This window comes from Populus alba, chromosome 10, assembly GCF_005239225.2.
Source record: "Populus alba chromosome 10, ASM523922v2, whole genome shotgun sequence".
Lineage (NCBI taxonomy): Eukaryota > Viridiplantae > Streptophyta > Magnoliopsida > Malpighiales > Salicaceae > Populus > Populus alba.
This window is the reverse complement of record NC_133293.1, coordinates 4867149-4884512: the sequence shown is the minus strand read 5'-3', so window position 1 is coordinate 4884512 and position 17364 is coordinate 4867149. Positions and strand designations below refer to the sequence as shown.

At 30.2% G+C, this 17364-nt stretch overlaps 1 protein-coding gene across 4 annotated transcripts; it reads right to left on the bottom strand.

Moving 5' to 3' along the window:
- Positions 1 to 8121: 8121 nt before the first annotated feature.
- LOC118034496 (probable E3 ubiquitin-protein ligase LUL4) lies at positions 8122 to 13695 on the bottom strand. 4 transcript variants are annotated; one of them, XM_035039808.2, is made up of 4 exons: positions 13086 to 13695; positions 10441 to 10948; positions 9757 to 9910; positions 8122 to 8381 (listed from the first exon to the last, which is right to left on the bottom strand). In XM_035039808.2, exons 1-3 carry the CDS (start codon positions 13643 to 13645, stop codon positions 9797 to 9799), a joined length of 1182 nt encoding a protein of 393 aa, XP_034895699.1. In that variant the 5' UTR covers positions 13646 to 13695; the 3' UTR covers positions 8122 to 8381; positions 9757 to 9796. The 4 variants fall into 4 exon arrangements, with proteins under 4 accessions (XP_034895699.1, XP_073268092.1, XP_073268091.1 ...); XM_073411991.1 differs by lacking the exon at positions 8122 to 8381 and adding an exon at positions 8879 to 9187; XM_073411990.1 differs by lacking the exon at positions 8122 to 8381 and adding an exon at positions 8879 to 9182.
- Between the last annotated feature and the right edge of the window lie 3669 nt (positions 13696 to 17364).

Here is a 17364-nt window from a genome sequence, read left to right as displayed (position 1 = left end):
AAATACTTGGCACTTTCATAGCCAATTGTATAGTATAACCTACACGTGTACTATAAAAAGAACTTGATTTATTGTTAACATAAGTTAGCATCATGAATTCCTGATATTATTTAAAAGTTTGGTGTTACTTAAATAAGATAATTAATATGATCATGTTAAAAATTTATAATGAATTATTAAGGATAAATCATCCGATTAGAATCTCATTTGTGTGTGATTTTTAGTTGAGTAATAAAAATAGTTTATACTATTTATTTCTAATACTATTTATTTCTAATACTATTAGTGGATCCTCTAACCTTGACAATTGTTTTATCATTATTTAATCCTTACATCAATATCCCATAAAATTCTCATAAACTCTTTATTTTATTAAATATATATATTTATTTGTAATTTATATAGTTCACCTCCCTATAATTCAACATCAGTCTTGTCGGGTTATTTATTACTTCAATACTCCTACACTTGGGATAAGACATCAATTTTTTGGTCATGTCACTATCTCACTCCCCTAACAAGTATATTTTTGTGTTTTTCATGTGACAACATCAAATTCTCATTCATTATCGCATGACATAAGTTGTTCTACGCATTCCAAATTATAAAGTATTATTAAACATGTTCAAGGATCATATTCTTGTCTATAATCTCATCAAGTTGATCAAATATTGTCAAGTAGTACACAATCAAGTTCAACATGTACATCCTCAAGGATTCTCTTATCTACATTTCTATAGGCTGAAACATGGATATTAACATTAAGTATTTCATTTCATCAATTTTAACTATATCATTCCAAGTCACAAAATGTAGGCTAATAACCAATTTCACATTACATGTAAGTTCAATTTCTATCATTTATTTTATTTCTCTAAGGATGTTCATCATATAAAAGTTCTCTCAATTGTTCTTCTTCTTAGTCGAACATGTTATCCCCTCCTCTTCTAGTTTACTCATGTAAATCATCATTTTCATAATAAACATGTCTATGTTATCATGCATCAATTCACACATTAATGTTCTAAGTCCATAATCAAGCAAGTCCTTCAATTCATGATGCAAAACAAGGTATTGGCATATGTAAAAATTATGTTTCATCTCAAGTATTTTTCTAAGAGCATAACAGATCACAACTGACACATTTCATCATCCCAATCCATTCTTCTTTCATTATTTCAACAAGCCGGCCTTTAGTTAGGGTTTGTTTTTTAACATGCATCAATTGCTTTTGTTATAGATTCTGAAATTACATCCTTTTTATCATCGTTTTCCAATCTTTCCATTTAATTTTTTCGAAATTGAAATTGTAAGAACCCTAAGTCATTCCATTTAAGGTTTCCTTTTCATTTTGCTTTAAAATCTAAAAATAACAAGTAAGAGAGAGTGAGGTTACTCTTACCACATGATTTTTAGACAAGATTTGTGGAAGGTTTTGTTGGTTTTCCTCTCCTCCCTCTCAGTTTTTCTCTCCTTTCTCTATTATTCTAGCCGGCCCTCTATCCCTTTCCTCTCTTCATGTTTTTTTATTCTCTTTCCACTCTTCAACTCTCTTCTTACTCAAGTATTCAAGGGGGTTACATGCAAGGGTGGTTTGGAAGGGAGTTTCTTTGCAAAGAGGGGTTGTAAAGAGGGGTTGTTGTAGATGGGGTTCTTATCGGTTTTGGGGGAGAAGAAAAGTCATTTCTTTTTTCTGTCTATACATTTATACCCCTTTTGAAATGTGGCGTGTGTTTGGATGCTAGATGTTCTTATCCTAGCACCTTTTTTTGGTTATCCTTAAACCGGTTCTTTCATGTTTTCCTTTTAGTATTGGTCGGTCTAGTTCTCTTTCTTTTTTTTTTTTAAACAAGGTTTTACAGTGCTGATATCAATTTCTAGTAATTAATTACCCTTTTATGGTAATGTAAGAACTACCATACACGCTAAAAGTTGATTTGGTTCAAAAAAAAAACACACCAAAAGTTAGCTAAATATAATAGAGAGAAATATTTTTGTTTTTTCAAGTAAAAACTGAAAATAAAAATTGATACCACTAGCTAGGGAAAAAGGAAAGGGCTAAATCATTTATCTTTGGAGGCTAATATAATGCAGATATTTGGTATGTAATTCAATAAATAATTGGGTTTTTTTTATCATGTAATTGGCAAACAAAATAAAAATAGGACATGATATAGTTGAGAGAATGAACTTTTATAAAAGGAACTGGCCATGGTCAAGTTATGTAACGAATTAAAGCTCTTTAGGATTAACCATGTCTTACATTAAGAGGCCATTTGTTTGCGTGGTTGCTTCTGCATTTGAAGCAACCATAGCAAAACAAATGTTTGGTTATGTAAAAAACATAATTTTTTTTTAGTGAGCCCCATGATAATTCACGTTTGAAACATGATTTTGCTGAAGCATCTCTTGGCTACTTTTCTTAAAATCGTATTTCAGTGATGAATTGCATTGTCCACTTGAACAGTGCAAGTGAATTGCACTGTTTACTTAAAACAATGAACAGTGTTTACTTAAAACAAGGAACAGTGCAATTCACTTGCACTGTTCGTGAACAGTTTTTATTTTTCAGTGTTTATTTTTTGTACATTTAAAAAATTATAGTTTAGAGTGAATTAAATTAATTCGCACTGTCATATGAACAATATTTTTTTTTCCTGAAAAACTAGTGTAGAGTGAATTAAATTCACTCGCACTATAATATCAAATTAATTTTTTATTCCTGATAATATTTTATCTAATTTTATTACACACTCAAAAAATTATGGAAATTGTAGTTGTCAGATGAATTTTGTACATAATGGAATTGTAGATGATTTAATGGAATAATAAAAAATATTTTATATAAAGTATTATTTATTTCATGATATAATAGCAATAGTTAAATCAATAATATTTAAATTAAAAACCATCAATATTAATATATATTTTTTAAAATTATTTTATAACCTCAATTTTAATAGCATTTTTAATCAAACACATGGTAGTGTTTGGGGTTGCGTTTTCTACCTACGTTTTGCAAAATTTTGATTTTTTTTTTTTTGCTAAAATTGAGTGTGTTTGTACTTTTTGGATCATTTTGATGTGCTGATGTCAAAAATAATTTTTAAAAAATAAAAAAACATCATTTGGCATGTATTTCGGCACGAAAAGCTATTTGAAAAGCAACCACTACCACACTGCCAAACACGCTCTAAACTACTTTTTGTTCAACCTCCATTTCAACCATAGTTTTAACCAAACACCTTTTTTTTCAAACTAACCTCAACTAAAAGTATTTTTTTATAAATAACTTTTTTAAAACTATAATCATAATAGCTACCGCAATATCAAACACACTTTAAAAGCAGTTTGGTATGGAAAGCAACTCTGAACATAGCCCAAAGATGGGACATAATATCACGTTTGTAGGGTTATTTTGTTTATGGTTTCAAGACTTCTTTTCCACCAAACTGTTGTTGTCCTTAAAAAGCTAAAATCGTGATGAAACCCTTGTGTAACTTTACCACTAAAAAAAAGGCACTTGATTAATGGTGATAAATGACCTCAACCAGATGGTTTTCCTGATCTAATTTAAGCATAGAGACACTATACATGTACTGTTTAATTACAGATGCGAAATATTATTTCACAGTGAAGAAGGTCAAATTTACATTATATAAGCAATTTGCTCAGTGCTTGACGTATCCCTTTTCAAGTATATTTTTTCCCTTTCTATTCAAGTAATTTAATAAATTCTCAAAGCCATATATCCCACAAGCATCCACTTGGTATGTTGTGTGTTAAATTTGGGAACAGTTTTTGGGTGAGTTTGAATGAATTCAAGAACCCAACAGCTATTTCCGGGTTTGGTTTTACTTCCTTTTGTATCTTTTGTTCTTGAGAGGAAACTCCTGGGCAACTAGGCACAGAGATTGCTATTTATGTTTAGGGTATAACATGAGCGCCCACATGGCATGTGGTTAATGACTGATAAAATGAGAGGAAGATATACAATTACACGTTATATATATATACTAGCTTTGATACCCGCGCGATGCCGCGGATTTTTTTTTATATAAAAAATATAAAAAAAATAAAAAAATAAAAATCTTGGGTTTTTCTGCAAAGTTATACCAAAGAATCTTGGGTTTGGCTGCGACGTCTGACCTAAGAGTAATATTTATAATATTAATAATAAAATTAAACTTGCATGACCCAAGTTTAAGTAAACCTGACTGTAAAAAAAAAAAAGTCAAGTGTTTCACTGTGTGCACAATGATATATTATATGTAAAAAATAGAAGAAACAAAAGCGAGGAAAAAAAAAAACAAAGTTGCTATAGTGAAAAACCCATGCGTTAAAAAAAACACTTGTAAAAAAAAGCTGCCATAATGAAAAAACATTTTAAAAAAAAAAAACAAAAACAAAAAGAAAAAGAAAAAAAAGAGAGGAAAAACTGCTAAAAAAAACCAAAAAAAAAAAAAAGCTTAAATAAGTAAAAGGCGTGGGGAAGCTACAGTAGTTTCCCCACGCCTTTTAGTATATTACTTAACAAGGCCTTTTTGTGGGTTCAATTTCTACTGGATGCACGCCACTAAGACCCTCCAACAAGTTTTATTGAAATTGGTTGCCAATGGATAATCCATGCATAATGGATAAGTGTGCTATATTCTTATTATAACATATAAACAGTAAAATCTATTATTTTATTCAGCTTAGTCGATTTCTCCTACGAGGCCACAATTATCGTTAACATACTAATTTAATGATGAAGAAAACATTTTTGACATGCTACTAATTAATGGTATGTTTAAAGATATAGTTGTGATTGTTTTTTAAAGTATTTTTCGTGCTAAAATATATTAAAATAATATTTTTTATTTTTTTAAAATTATTTTTTAAAATCATCATATTAAAATAATTCAAAATACATAAAATAATTAATTTTTAGCAAAAAAAAAATAAATTTTAAAAACACATGATTTATATCATGTTTCCAAACATTCTCATGTCTATTTGGGTAATATTTTTATTTTTTTTGTTTTCATGAAGGCACAAGTCAAAAGTAAATTGTTTGTTTGAAAGAACAAGTTAGATAGCATTTTAAAATATATTTTTTATGAATATATTGAAATGATATATTTTATTTATTTATTAAAATTTATTTTAATATCAATAAATTAAAATAATTCAAAAACATTAAAATAAAAATTTTTTAAAAATAAAATAGAAAAAAACAACAATTTAGCCGAAATAATATTCACGGTCTAAAAGTACAAGCAAGAGCATCAGAATGATGCTTTTGGCGTAACTAAGAGTAGAAGTGTGCCAAACGTGCACAACTACCTGTACTTGCTATGCTACTCTTCTTTACTGATTTGTTAACCAATCATATGCATCCACAATGTTTATTAATTACTAGTTACATGACCCGTGCAATGCCGCGGGTCAATTTTTTTGCATAAAAAATATTAAAAAAACTAAAATCTAAATGCATTAGGTTTTTTTACAAAGTTATATTTAAGAGTCTTAGATTTGACTGCAACGCCTAACCGAAACATAATATTTATAATAACATTAAACTTAAAAGACCCAAGTTTAAGTGGGTCTGGCTGTGATACCAAACCCAATAGTCTTGGATATGAGTCTAGCTGCAAAGTTGTGTCATAAAAGTGTAATACTTAAATAGATTAATTAAAAAAAAAACAAAGAAAAAAAACCAACATGAAAAAAAAAATCTGAATTAACTGGGTTAACCCGTCAAACTTGAGATTCGTGTCATGAAAGTCTCATAACTAAATAAAAAAAAAATTAATATCAACAAACTAAATAAAAAAAAAAGTTAATTAAAAAAAAATGAAGGCATCAACATTTTCACCGTGGACTGTACTGTGCAGTCCACAGTAAAAGGCATAAAAAAAAAAGCAAAAAATAATAATTAAAGATATCAGCCTTTTCACTGTGGACTACATACAATATTAAAAAATGAAATCGAAAGAACAAAACTAATGAGGAAAAAGAAAAACAATCTGAATCAACTGGGTTAACCCGTCAAACCTGGGATCCGTGTCATGAAAGTCTAATAATTAAACACAAAAAATTTAATATTAAAAAACTAAATTAAAAGAATAATTACGAAACAAAAAAAGAAGATAAAAAGATTAAAAAAAAAAAAAAGCATTAGCTTTTTTCACTGTGGATGGCATTGTGCAGTCCACAGTAAAAGGCTTAAAAAGGAAAAGGAAAAATAAAAAAAACAAAAACAAAGGCATACGCCACGAGTTATTTTTTTTTTTTCTTGCATAAAAAATATCAAAAAATAATAAGATCTAAGAGTGTTATGTCTTTCTGCAAAGATATACCCAAGAGTCTTTGGTCTAACTACAACGCTTGACCCAAGAGTAATATTTATAATAATATTAAACTTACATAACTCAAGTTTAAGTGAGTCTGATTGTAACACCAGACTCAAGAGCCTTGAATATGAGTCTGGTTGCAAGGTTATGTCATAAAAGTATGATAATTAAATAAATTAATTAAAAAGAAAAAAAAACAGAAAAAAAAACCAACATGAAGAAAAAAAACTAATGAATAAAAAGAAAAAAAAATCTGAATTAATTGGGTTAACCTTTCAAACCAGGATAACCCGTCAAACCTTAGATTCGCATTATGAAAGTTTAATAACTAAATAGAAAAAAAAAAAATTGACGGGTTAACCTGTCAAGTTTGGAATACGTGTCATGAAAGTCTAATAATTAAATAGAAAGAAATTTAACATTAACAAACTAAACTAAATGAAAAAAAATTAATTAAAAAGAAAAAAAGCAAAAAACAACAAAATGTCTAGTTAACCCGTCAAACCAGGTTAACCCGTCAAACTCATGATCAAATTAACAAACTAAATCAAACAAAAAAAAATTAAAAGGAAAAAAAAAAACTAAGAAAGGAGCGAAAAAAAAAACCCATAAATGCATAAAAAAACTGAAAAAAATGAAAACAAAAAATAATATATATTATAATATAATAATATAATTATAATTATTATTATTATATATAATAATAATTATTATTATTATATATAAGTATAATTAAAAGGCGTGGGGAAGCTACAGTGCTTTCCCACGCCTTTTAGAGTTCTTTAATATATATATATATATATATTGATGGATGGAAGGCCGTTTATTTTGTATCTATATATGATCATCCTATATGGTCCCAGTCTAGCTCTAGATTTTTAGTCTACATTAGGTAAATGATATTAGAGGTATAGATTTTAGAGAAGTTTTGACCATATATTATGATGGGCAGTCTTTGTTTTTTCTTCTCCCTATTTCCCCCCCTTTCACTAGGAATAACAAGGCAAATACAGCCACTCTTCAGCATCATCATAAGAATCCAAGAAGTTTTGATAAAAAAGATGAATCCATCCAAGAAGTTAAAAGCTTCCATAACATTATGGTAAAATAAAATTAATGAAAGATTTGACTTGTACAAGGGCATACTGAAACTCCGACTTAGATACATATTATATATCTTCCTTCGAATCTTTTGAGGACTTGTAATAATTAAGGACTTTTTCTGGCATGCCATTTTGGTTTACATTTCCTACTTTAATCAAGTCCGACTTAGATACATATTTCCCCAAGCTGGATATTTGTCGGCGATTTTTCCTTCACGAAGTATCATCCCACAGATTCCTAATTCGGACAAAAGCATGCATGTAGATGGCAGCGCATCAAGAAGAGCAACATCTTCCATAAAAGGAAAGGGAATTTTCTACTGTCTTGTGGGTGGGAAGGTGTGGTATCAAATTCAAAATTAAAGTTAATTAATGTATTCATTAATCACCATGAACATTCATAGCTTATACCATAATTTTTTTCATTTTATTTAAAAGCCTTTTTCTTGAAGTAAATGATTGTCACTTAAAAAGAGATTTTTAATAATGACCATCTCCTCATGCCAAATTAATGCATCGTACTTGATTCTATGATTTGAAAATGGCAGCAGCCAAAATCAATTCCTAGATGGAAGGAAAGGCAGCAGCTTGTTACTTTCATGCATTCATGATTACGTTGCTGGTATAATAAGCCAAGTGAAAAAAAAAAAAAAAAAATTGCAATCACCGACAATATTCTTATTGGCGAATAGATAAAATAGGAGATCTTTTTTTCCTTTTCTTTTAGATGGTCATGAGAGCAAAGAAAAACAATGTGACAGTTTTTTATGTCACATGACTAAGAAACTATATTTTGGGGACTTGGAAGGTTGAATGGAAGGAGAGATTCACCTTCTTCCTCCCTTTACCATTGAAACAAGATTATGCCCTCCATCCTCTCCCTTCTCCTTCTCGTGAACTCTTTTTCGGATGAAACCTTCCTTTTACCTCTCCTTCGAAACTAACAGGTGTTGAAAGAAAAGGATCACTGTATATCTAACAACATAATGCACAGTAGCAATACTAGATAATTTAAGAAAGCTCAACATAATGCACAGTAGCAATAACTAATAACAGCTGGCGGACAGAAATACAGAAAAATGAGTCCTGGCATGCTAAAAAGCTAATTTAAATCAAGTCACATGCAAGCTTAATCAGACTAATATATATTTATCACCGTATTAGAAATTTAAATAAATAGATTTTCATTATTAAGTTCCTATTAATTATGCCTTTTAACATTTCACTTTACGTCTTCGTGCGACCTCAAAAGCAGATATCATCATTATTATTATAAATCAACGTTAATTTCATTCAATTATTCCAGTTATTCAACATAGATATCAATAATCAAAGCTAACTTCACAATTCCTTTTTGATTATCTAATAAGAATATCCCTAGTCAAAGTTAGTCAAAGTTATTCACATCATTCGTTCTCGGTTATGTAATACGGATACTATTACGAGAAAAAATGATATTTCATCCTTCCTTGGCAAGCAATACGGTGCAAAAAATGATATCAAAGCACGACTACTGTGTTCTCTGATCAGTCCAAGGGTAAACATATCAATAAAGGTACAAAATAGGCTTTGAAGATTCTCAATTTTCGCCCTTCAATTCTAACTTCAATGGAAAATATTCCCTCTGCCTCTCTTTTCGGCTGTTAGCTCAAAGGGAAAAGGCTGCTACTGTAGACCTGCTAGTAGGTTCACTCAGTCCAGTTGTCTTGCAGCTTCTCTTTCTACCTTTGGAATCTCCGTGCTTAACTTACACATGAAAATAGCTATTTTACGGACACACATGCACACATGATAGATACATGCCAACAGAAACTGAATTCAATGATGAAGGTTAGGAGCATGATCTATGGACGTGGTCACTTAAATGGGTTAAGAGAAAAAAGAGCCAGCCAAAAATCCTAACTTCAACGTAGATACCTCATATTCATGAAAAAACTTTAAACTATCCTCGCACCTGCATACATATGTATTTCTTATTCCTGGTCCTGGAAAAGGCCAAACTTTTGATGCGAAGCCATATCACAAGAAGTCATTTTGCAAGAATAAGATGATCAAGGTAATTAAGGTGGCTTCATGGCCAAATAATTATAAGGTAAATAATACAAGTGGCTAAAGATTCATTTGATGTTTACTGTTAGTGAATTATCTCTTTGCAGGATTTGATCTACAGAGTATTTTGTACAAAGACAGAAGAAAAGTATATATAAATATAAAAGACAAACAAAAAGAATAAAAAAAAAAAAAAAATTAGATCGCACATTCATAGGGGAAAGTTACAGTAGAATAAATTAGAATAAAAAGGTTAACCATTGTACCATAAATCCAACTTCATATGAGGAACGCGGTTTCTCATCCTCATTGATCACCACTATTTATCTTGATACCTATAAGTTGCTCAATTGGTTGGCGGCATATGGGACACTTATTTGATTGAAGCCTCAATTCTTTTGCACACTCGCTGCACATGCACTGAAAAGATACAAGCAGCATGACTTGAGGACATCGGAATAGAGGTTCAAATACAAAGGTACGGGCAAAGAGAGATTTAAACTTGTAACTGCGTGCAGAGTGCAAACAATTTCCTCAAGGAACTTAGATACTAGAAAGAAGAGTATTTCCTCTTGAATGAAGTTTTATTGAAAACTCTATGCAAAATCAGATAGTGAACATTAACAATAGAGAAAAAAACTATTCTAGTCTAGATTTCCACATAAGACTATTACTAAAAATAGAAAATGTCAGTGTGAGAGAGAGATGAACAAAGGGATATATATCCACTAAATAAAATCTAGAAATTAGATAACTTGCAATCATGTGCCTTGAACTAAACCTTCAATTCATGATGCATAATTCAAGCAGAAGAGGTGCAACCTTCCTGATATCACATTTAATAGTGTATGTAATCATTAGGCAGCTTGCAAGAGCACCACATAGAGCTTCTCACTTGTGATTGATAGCCATATCTTAAAATAGTGAACAAAACAAAGGTGGACTCTCACCATATGTCGGCAAGGTAACACGGCAGTATCCTTAGGTTCAGTCATGCAAATCACACACTCCTTCCCGGGGTCACTGTCATCAAAGCCTTCAGCTGCTGAGCTTCCTATTCCATATATCTCACGCAGCTCATATCTAACTCCAGCAACCCACAGTATCTGCCTGATTACTCTCACATGGAAATTGTCACCATTTTTCTTCTCGAGAACAGCTTGAGTAATCTGCATGTGGCGTAGTGTGTTTGGCACAGAATCAATATGTTCATCTGTTAAATCATCTGGCAAGTTTGTTTCAGCAGCAATTACAAGTGGAAAGACATCTTCTTCAGGTGATGATTTTGAGAGATCATCCAACTCAAAGAAGCCCAAATCAATGCCTGTTCCTGAAGGCTGATAAAATCTCTGGCCAGGACCTTTCTGGAAAGAGATTTTCACGGGTAAATGGGCTTCAGGAAATGCAGGAACAAACCTACCTTCCGGCTCTTCCTTGGCAAAGTAGAAAATTGTAATGCTGTTATTAGAAAACAAACAAAAGAAACAGTATTAGATTTACAAAAAAAAAAAAAATCATATCATGTGTGTGCGCGCATGAGTGATTAGAATACTTTAGAGAATCATGCCGGGATGAAGCTTCTAGTTAATTGCTGGTATTTCTAGTGCTCCGAAAGGGTTCTAGTGCTTTGGTTCTGTTATGAAACAATCCCAATGAGATTCTCATGTTGTGACATTTGAATGTTCTTTTTAAACAAGCCAGATTGTTGGGTCAAAATATGTTCAAATCCAGAGACAAATTAGGCATCAATGTTTGAAATTGCTTCTTTAGAAGTGCAAACTTGTCATTGCAATTCCCTAATTCAGATTGTTTCATGTCATTGAAATTTTCATAAAACAAGATAATTTAACTCAACATTAATACACTAATACATGTAATAAATCGGTATTTTCCAAATATAAACACCTTCCTAAAAAAGACCTTGAAACATCAAAATAAATCCCGCTGACATTTTCACCTATGTGAATGTCTTCCTATACTAAACAAGCACCTGTGCTTATATCTGAGGTCAGCTAGATTGAGACAGAACATATTAATGAAGGTCTATGAAAAAAATATAGCTATGGTACATGGAGAATAAACAAATAAAGAAAATCACCATACAGAAATTTCATGCATACAGAATGACAAGTTTCTTCCAATCAGCACAACAAACTAGTCAAGCCTCCCAAAGAGGAAGATAACCTTCCATAAAGTCAAACAAAAGATGGGGAGAGAGAATAACAAAATCAAACTAATGTGAGGTTAATTCGTTGGTCTGTGCGTGAAAACTTCGGGTCATTCTTAATATTACAATAGGTACAGAGGACACATTTCTTTCATATTGTGCTTGTGTAATCATAAATGTTAAACTTTTGAGCGAGTTAATTTCTAACATAATAAAGCCAATATCGTGAAACTTTTAATATATAACTCTGTCAGGCTTTCTCAAAAAAAAAAAAAAAAAATGCATGTCAGTCAGCACACAGATCAACGAAATCTTGATTACAACTGTAGTAAATTGTAATCAAGATTTCGTGGTACTTGTAGTAAATTATGTTGTATTTAAGACAATAATAAACGAAAACAGCAGTACTGAAACCAAAGAGTAAAACTAAAACAGTTGCTACTGAAGCCCATATAAAGAAAAATCAAGGCATCATATGGCCTTTTTTAGCAGTATTCTTATAATAGCTTGTATTAGACAGTTCAATTCTTATTCAAAACAATTTTGATGTTTGATTGTAGCCTCTTGTAACCAGACTTAATTATAAAATTTGCATAGTCAATATTGTTACTAAACCATATTACTTTTCTAACAAGCAGTTTAGCTTGACTAAACTACTTTTCCTAACTAATCACCTTTCATATTAGGACTATTCGCCTAATTTTACTAATTTATATGTCAAACATAGGAAAAAATGGCCAGCATTTGCAGCATATAAGCAAACACGGTCCACGATCTCCAAGTATCTCTAGAGGTTTTAGGAGAACATCATAAAAGGGGAAAGCAAACTTAGGCTTTGGATAAGGTCGTGTCACTCTGTTAAATCATTCAAATTTCCCTGTTTTGGCTCGTTCTTGCAAATTTCATTTTCGAAACCCTTCACTACTCTCATTTCCACCACCAAAGCCACTCTAGAGAGTCAACAATTAAGAGATAAGATGCATGAGGTCCATATTCTATATCACCCCATACTATCACTTGAGATATCACCCCAAGTCCACATTAGAATTGAATCCCACTGTGAAATGTTTGCAACATTAAAAAGTCACCCAATAATGCATATTGAATTCATTCCTTCTCGAGGGCAGTCAAACTTATCTTGCTTCAATTCCTTCGGCCACTCATAACAATACAAAATCTCACCTCAGACTTAACTAAAGGGATCCAATAAAGTTAATCACCAAAGCTCGTAGCTAATGGAAATTACGAGATTCAAGATCTTGATTTAATTTCTGAAGCAAACTAAATACTCCATGCCAATTTAGCAACAGAAGCAAACCCTTAATCAAGTATCATGTAACAAGCAACCAATATATTAAAAACCTCATCTTTATCGAAACAAAAACAAGAATTCAACAAGAATCAAATACTAGCAAATCAAATACTAACCTCCCATCAAACAAAGCATCGAAAACGAAAGAAACCAAGTGATGATCAGGATTTGAAACATCAATTTCAACCTTTAAAGTATCTTTATGAACATTGACATCATTTCTAATCCTCTTTGCATTCTGATGATCAACAAAAGGAACCGGCTCCAGCTGAATTGGCAGTGCAGTAGAAGCAGCAGTAGTAGTAAAACCCACACTAGGCCTAATTACAGGAGACCACCCACTAGCGGGTTGATAATGACTGGTATAATAAAAGGGTTGGTATTGGTAATTGTGATTTGCATAGTTGCGGGAATGGTATGGATGGGAGTTGTAGTACGAGTTAATTGGAGGTGGAGGGTGTGTAGGATAAGGGTAAGATTGTGGTGGTGGTGAGGTTGTTGGTGGTGGTTGTTGTATGGTGGTGTAGTGATTTTGATGCGGTGGTGGGGGAGGAGGAGGAGAGACGGCTTCTCCGGGATGATAATAGTAAGGTGGTGGTGGTGGCGGTGGCGGAGGGGGTGGATGGGGGTGATAAAAAGTGGTGGTTCTTCTACTATTGCTCCATGAAAGTCCCATTTTTGGGTGGGACAGCAGTGGACGGGGTGTTGAAAACTGGAATGCAGAGTTTTGTGTTGTTGAAGAAATAGGTAAAAGAGTAAAATTAGGGGTGAGCAAAACCGGTTCGGTTCGGGTTTTTAAAAAAAAATTAATTAAAATTAAATTTTGAAAAATTTAAAAATTCAAACCGAAACCGGTTCAAACCAACCGGTTTTGATTCGGTTCGATTTTTTAACCAAAAAACCTATATTATTATTTTTTAAGGCTTTCTAATGGGTTTTCTAATAGGTTTTCTAAATGGCTTGTAATTAATGTAAATATTATCTAATTTTGTTATAAAATTCTATAATATATTTAATATTTTTTGTCACTAAATATTCATTTATATTAAGGACTCCTCATGCATCAAAGTTTAAATAACACACACCAAATTAAAATTTAAATTACAAAGCATTGTCTTCACAAGGGCTTAAAAAAAACAACAAATAACATAACCATAAAAAATAAAACACTTTATGCAAAAAATATAAAATCTTCATTGTGTACATCATCCCAATCAAAAAGCACATCAAGATGACAAGAACATTGCACTTTAATTCTGTGAATACCATTGACATCAAAACCTGAAAATCAAGATCTAAAATTATAACATGATAAAATAAATTAGAATATGTAAAAATAAAAAGTAGTTTTTTACCATCAAAGTAACTTTTGAACTAATTATCATCCGTTACTAAATGTAACTTTCCACCAAATTCTATAAAATAAAAAATTAAACATGTTAGATAATTGCAAACAATTTAATTAATAAATTACAAAATAAAAGGTGCAAGTTTATAAAAAAAAAAATTACCTGACTCAAGGTTTTCGTAGGTTTTAAGATCATTTATCAAGCTTCTAATATCAGTTGAAATTGATCTATGATGCAACTAATTTTGACAACAAATGAGTGCTTGAACAGTTGCTGGAGATAGAGAACTTGTAATTTATTAATAATAATAATAATAATAATAATAATAATAATAATAAAAACAATAATTTTTTAATTTTACCCTTCAAATAAAATCTATGGTTATTTTTCAATATTAATAATATTTTTCTCAAATTTATTAATTATTATATTAATAATAATATTTTTAATATTAATAATAATATTAAACATGTATGATCTAAGTTTAAGTGAGTCTAATTGCAGCGTTAGACTTAAAAGTTTTTGGTCCCTTTTAAATGCCAAGCTCAAGAGCCTTGGGTCCAAACCCTAAACCCAAGAGGGGTTGCATGACACAAGTAGCTTGAGTCTAACTGAAACGCCGGACTCATTAGCCTTGGGTCCTGACACCGAATCTAAGAGCCATGGATCTGAACATTGAATCTAAAAGCCTTGGGCAAGCAAAACTATAAGACCCAAGAGACTTGGATCTGCATCATGTCACACCCAAGTAACTTGGGTCAAGTGCCCCTTTCCAAATCCTAGAAAAGGTCTGGAAGGGCATGCTAGATCCAAGTTAATAATAATAATAATAATAATTGATTTTACCCTTCAAATTACATCTATATTTTTTTGTAGTAGTAATATTTATTTTAAATTTAATAATATTAATTAATTTAATAATATTTATAATAATATTAAACTTGTTTTACCCAAGTTTTTCTAGTTTTTAATTTCTTCAAATAAAATTTATTATTTTTTTTCGATAGTAAAAATATATGTATCTCAAATTTATTAATGACAATAATAATAATAATAAACTCGGATATGACCATAGTTTTATATTTTTTAATTTTTTCAAATCAAATTTATAGTTTTTCTTCAAAAGTAATAATATTTGTTTTTCAAATTTATAAATGATGATGATGATGATGATGATAAGAATAAGAAAAACAATAATTTTTAATTTTACCCTTCAAATAAAATATATGGTTGTTTTTCAATATTAATAATTTTTTCTCAAATTTATTAATTATTATATTAATAATATTAATTATAATACAAATATTAATATTTATAATACAAATAATAGTATTTTTAATATTAATAATAATATATTAAATATGTTTGAACTCAAGTTTAAGTGGGTATGACTGCAACGATAGAGTCTAAGCCTTGAGTCCTAACACTAGACCCAAAATCCTTGGGTCCGGACGTTAGACCCAAGAAACTTGAATCGGGTGGGCAACACTAGACCAAAAACACTTGGGTCTGATTTGGCCACCTAACCAAAGATTAAAAAAGAAAATTTCTTTTTTTATTTTTTCTTTGCTTTAAATTAATTGTTTTATATTTTTTAAATTATTTTAAAGTATTAATATTAAAAATAAATTTCAAAATATAAACACATGTATTATTTTAATATATTTTTAAATAAAAAAAATACTTTTGAACAAAAACTATATTGGTAATAACCATAAAATAGAATTTCTATTGAAAGAATAATAAATTCATAAACATGAAAAATAAACTATTTATATGGAAAAATATAATTTTTAGATCTAAAACGTGAAATTAGATTTTTGTGATAATATTTTTTTTATAAATTATTTATACTTCATTTATAAATAATTTTTTGACTCATGTTATTTAGGTCTAGTAAAAATACTTGACCCAAGTCTACTTGAACAACAACAACAACAACAACAACAACAATAACAATAATAAAAAACATCACAACAACAACAACAATAATAATCATAATAATAATACAAACAACAACAACATCAATAACAATCATATTAATAAAAGATGTAATTTTTATTGAAGAAATAACAAATTTATAAACATAAAATATGAACTATTTCAATGGGAAGATATGATATAAATTTTTAAATTTAAAATGTTAAATTAGATTTTTATGATAATTTGTTTATAATAATAAAAATATGTTTGTTAGGGTCTGCAAACCCAGATGCTTGTTTGTAGAGGGAGCCGGTTTGTAGCCAAGCATGCGGATCTAGAGAGGTGAGCGGGTCTCCAGCCAAGTTCTCGAGTCTGGTCCTAGCATCTAGGGCATGACAATCATGCCTAGCCCAGCGCTTGCAGCATGTAGCTTTATCATGCCCCAGCAAAATCTGAATTGACCTTTTTATTTCCAATCATTCTTTCAATGTCAAATGCATCCCATTAAAAAGACAACCCCACCCCCACTACATCCTTATCAAGTTTTGTGACAAAGACAACTCTATCATTTCATTGTTCTAATCTACAATAATATATATCTAGGTACATAGTGGAAAGGACATTAATCATTTTTAGTATATTGTATAATTTTTCATCTTCTTCATTATTTTGTTTCTTGTGTTTATGCTAGAAATGGAAAGGAAGATGATGGTTGGTTGCATTAAATAACTAATACGAGATTAGATACTGTTGATTTTTATTTCTCTTTTATTTTTAACTTTTTATTTTAATATTATAAGTGGGTCTCATATTATAAACCAATTTTTTTTTTTAATTTGGATTGTGCATGAAAATCATTGGTTTTAAAAATTGTATTCAATTGATTGAAATTGAAAACACATTTATTGAATTGACCTAATTGAAAACATAAAGGTTTATTTTATATATTTATGAAAATACAAGGAGTGATTGGAGGGAGTTATTGTCCCACCAAATATTAGATTAATTTCTTGAAATTGTTATTAGTGTTAATTAGGCCTTGAAAAATTTATGGTTTGCATAGGATGGTCGAAGAAAATCCATCTATTTGGTTATTTACTTATCATCGTCAAACTTACTAAAT

Coding starts and splice junctions, on each gene's coding strand:
- LOC118034496 (XM_035039808.2), bottom strand. CDS start 13,645: ATGGGACTTTCATGGAGCAATAGTAGAAGAACCACCACTTTTTATCAC. Junction 10,949..13,085: donor GATGCTTTGTTTGATGGGAG/GTTAGTATTTGA, acceptor TTCTAATAACAG/CATTACAATTTTCTACTTTG. Junction 9,911..10,440: donor TGTTACCTTGCCGACATATG/GTGAGAGTCCAC, acceptor GTATCTTTTCAG/TGCATGTGCAGCGAGTGTGC.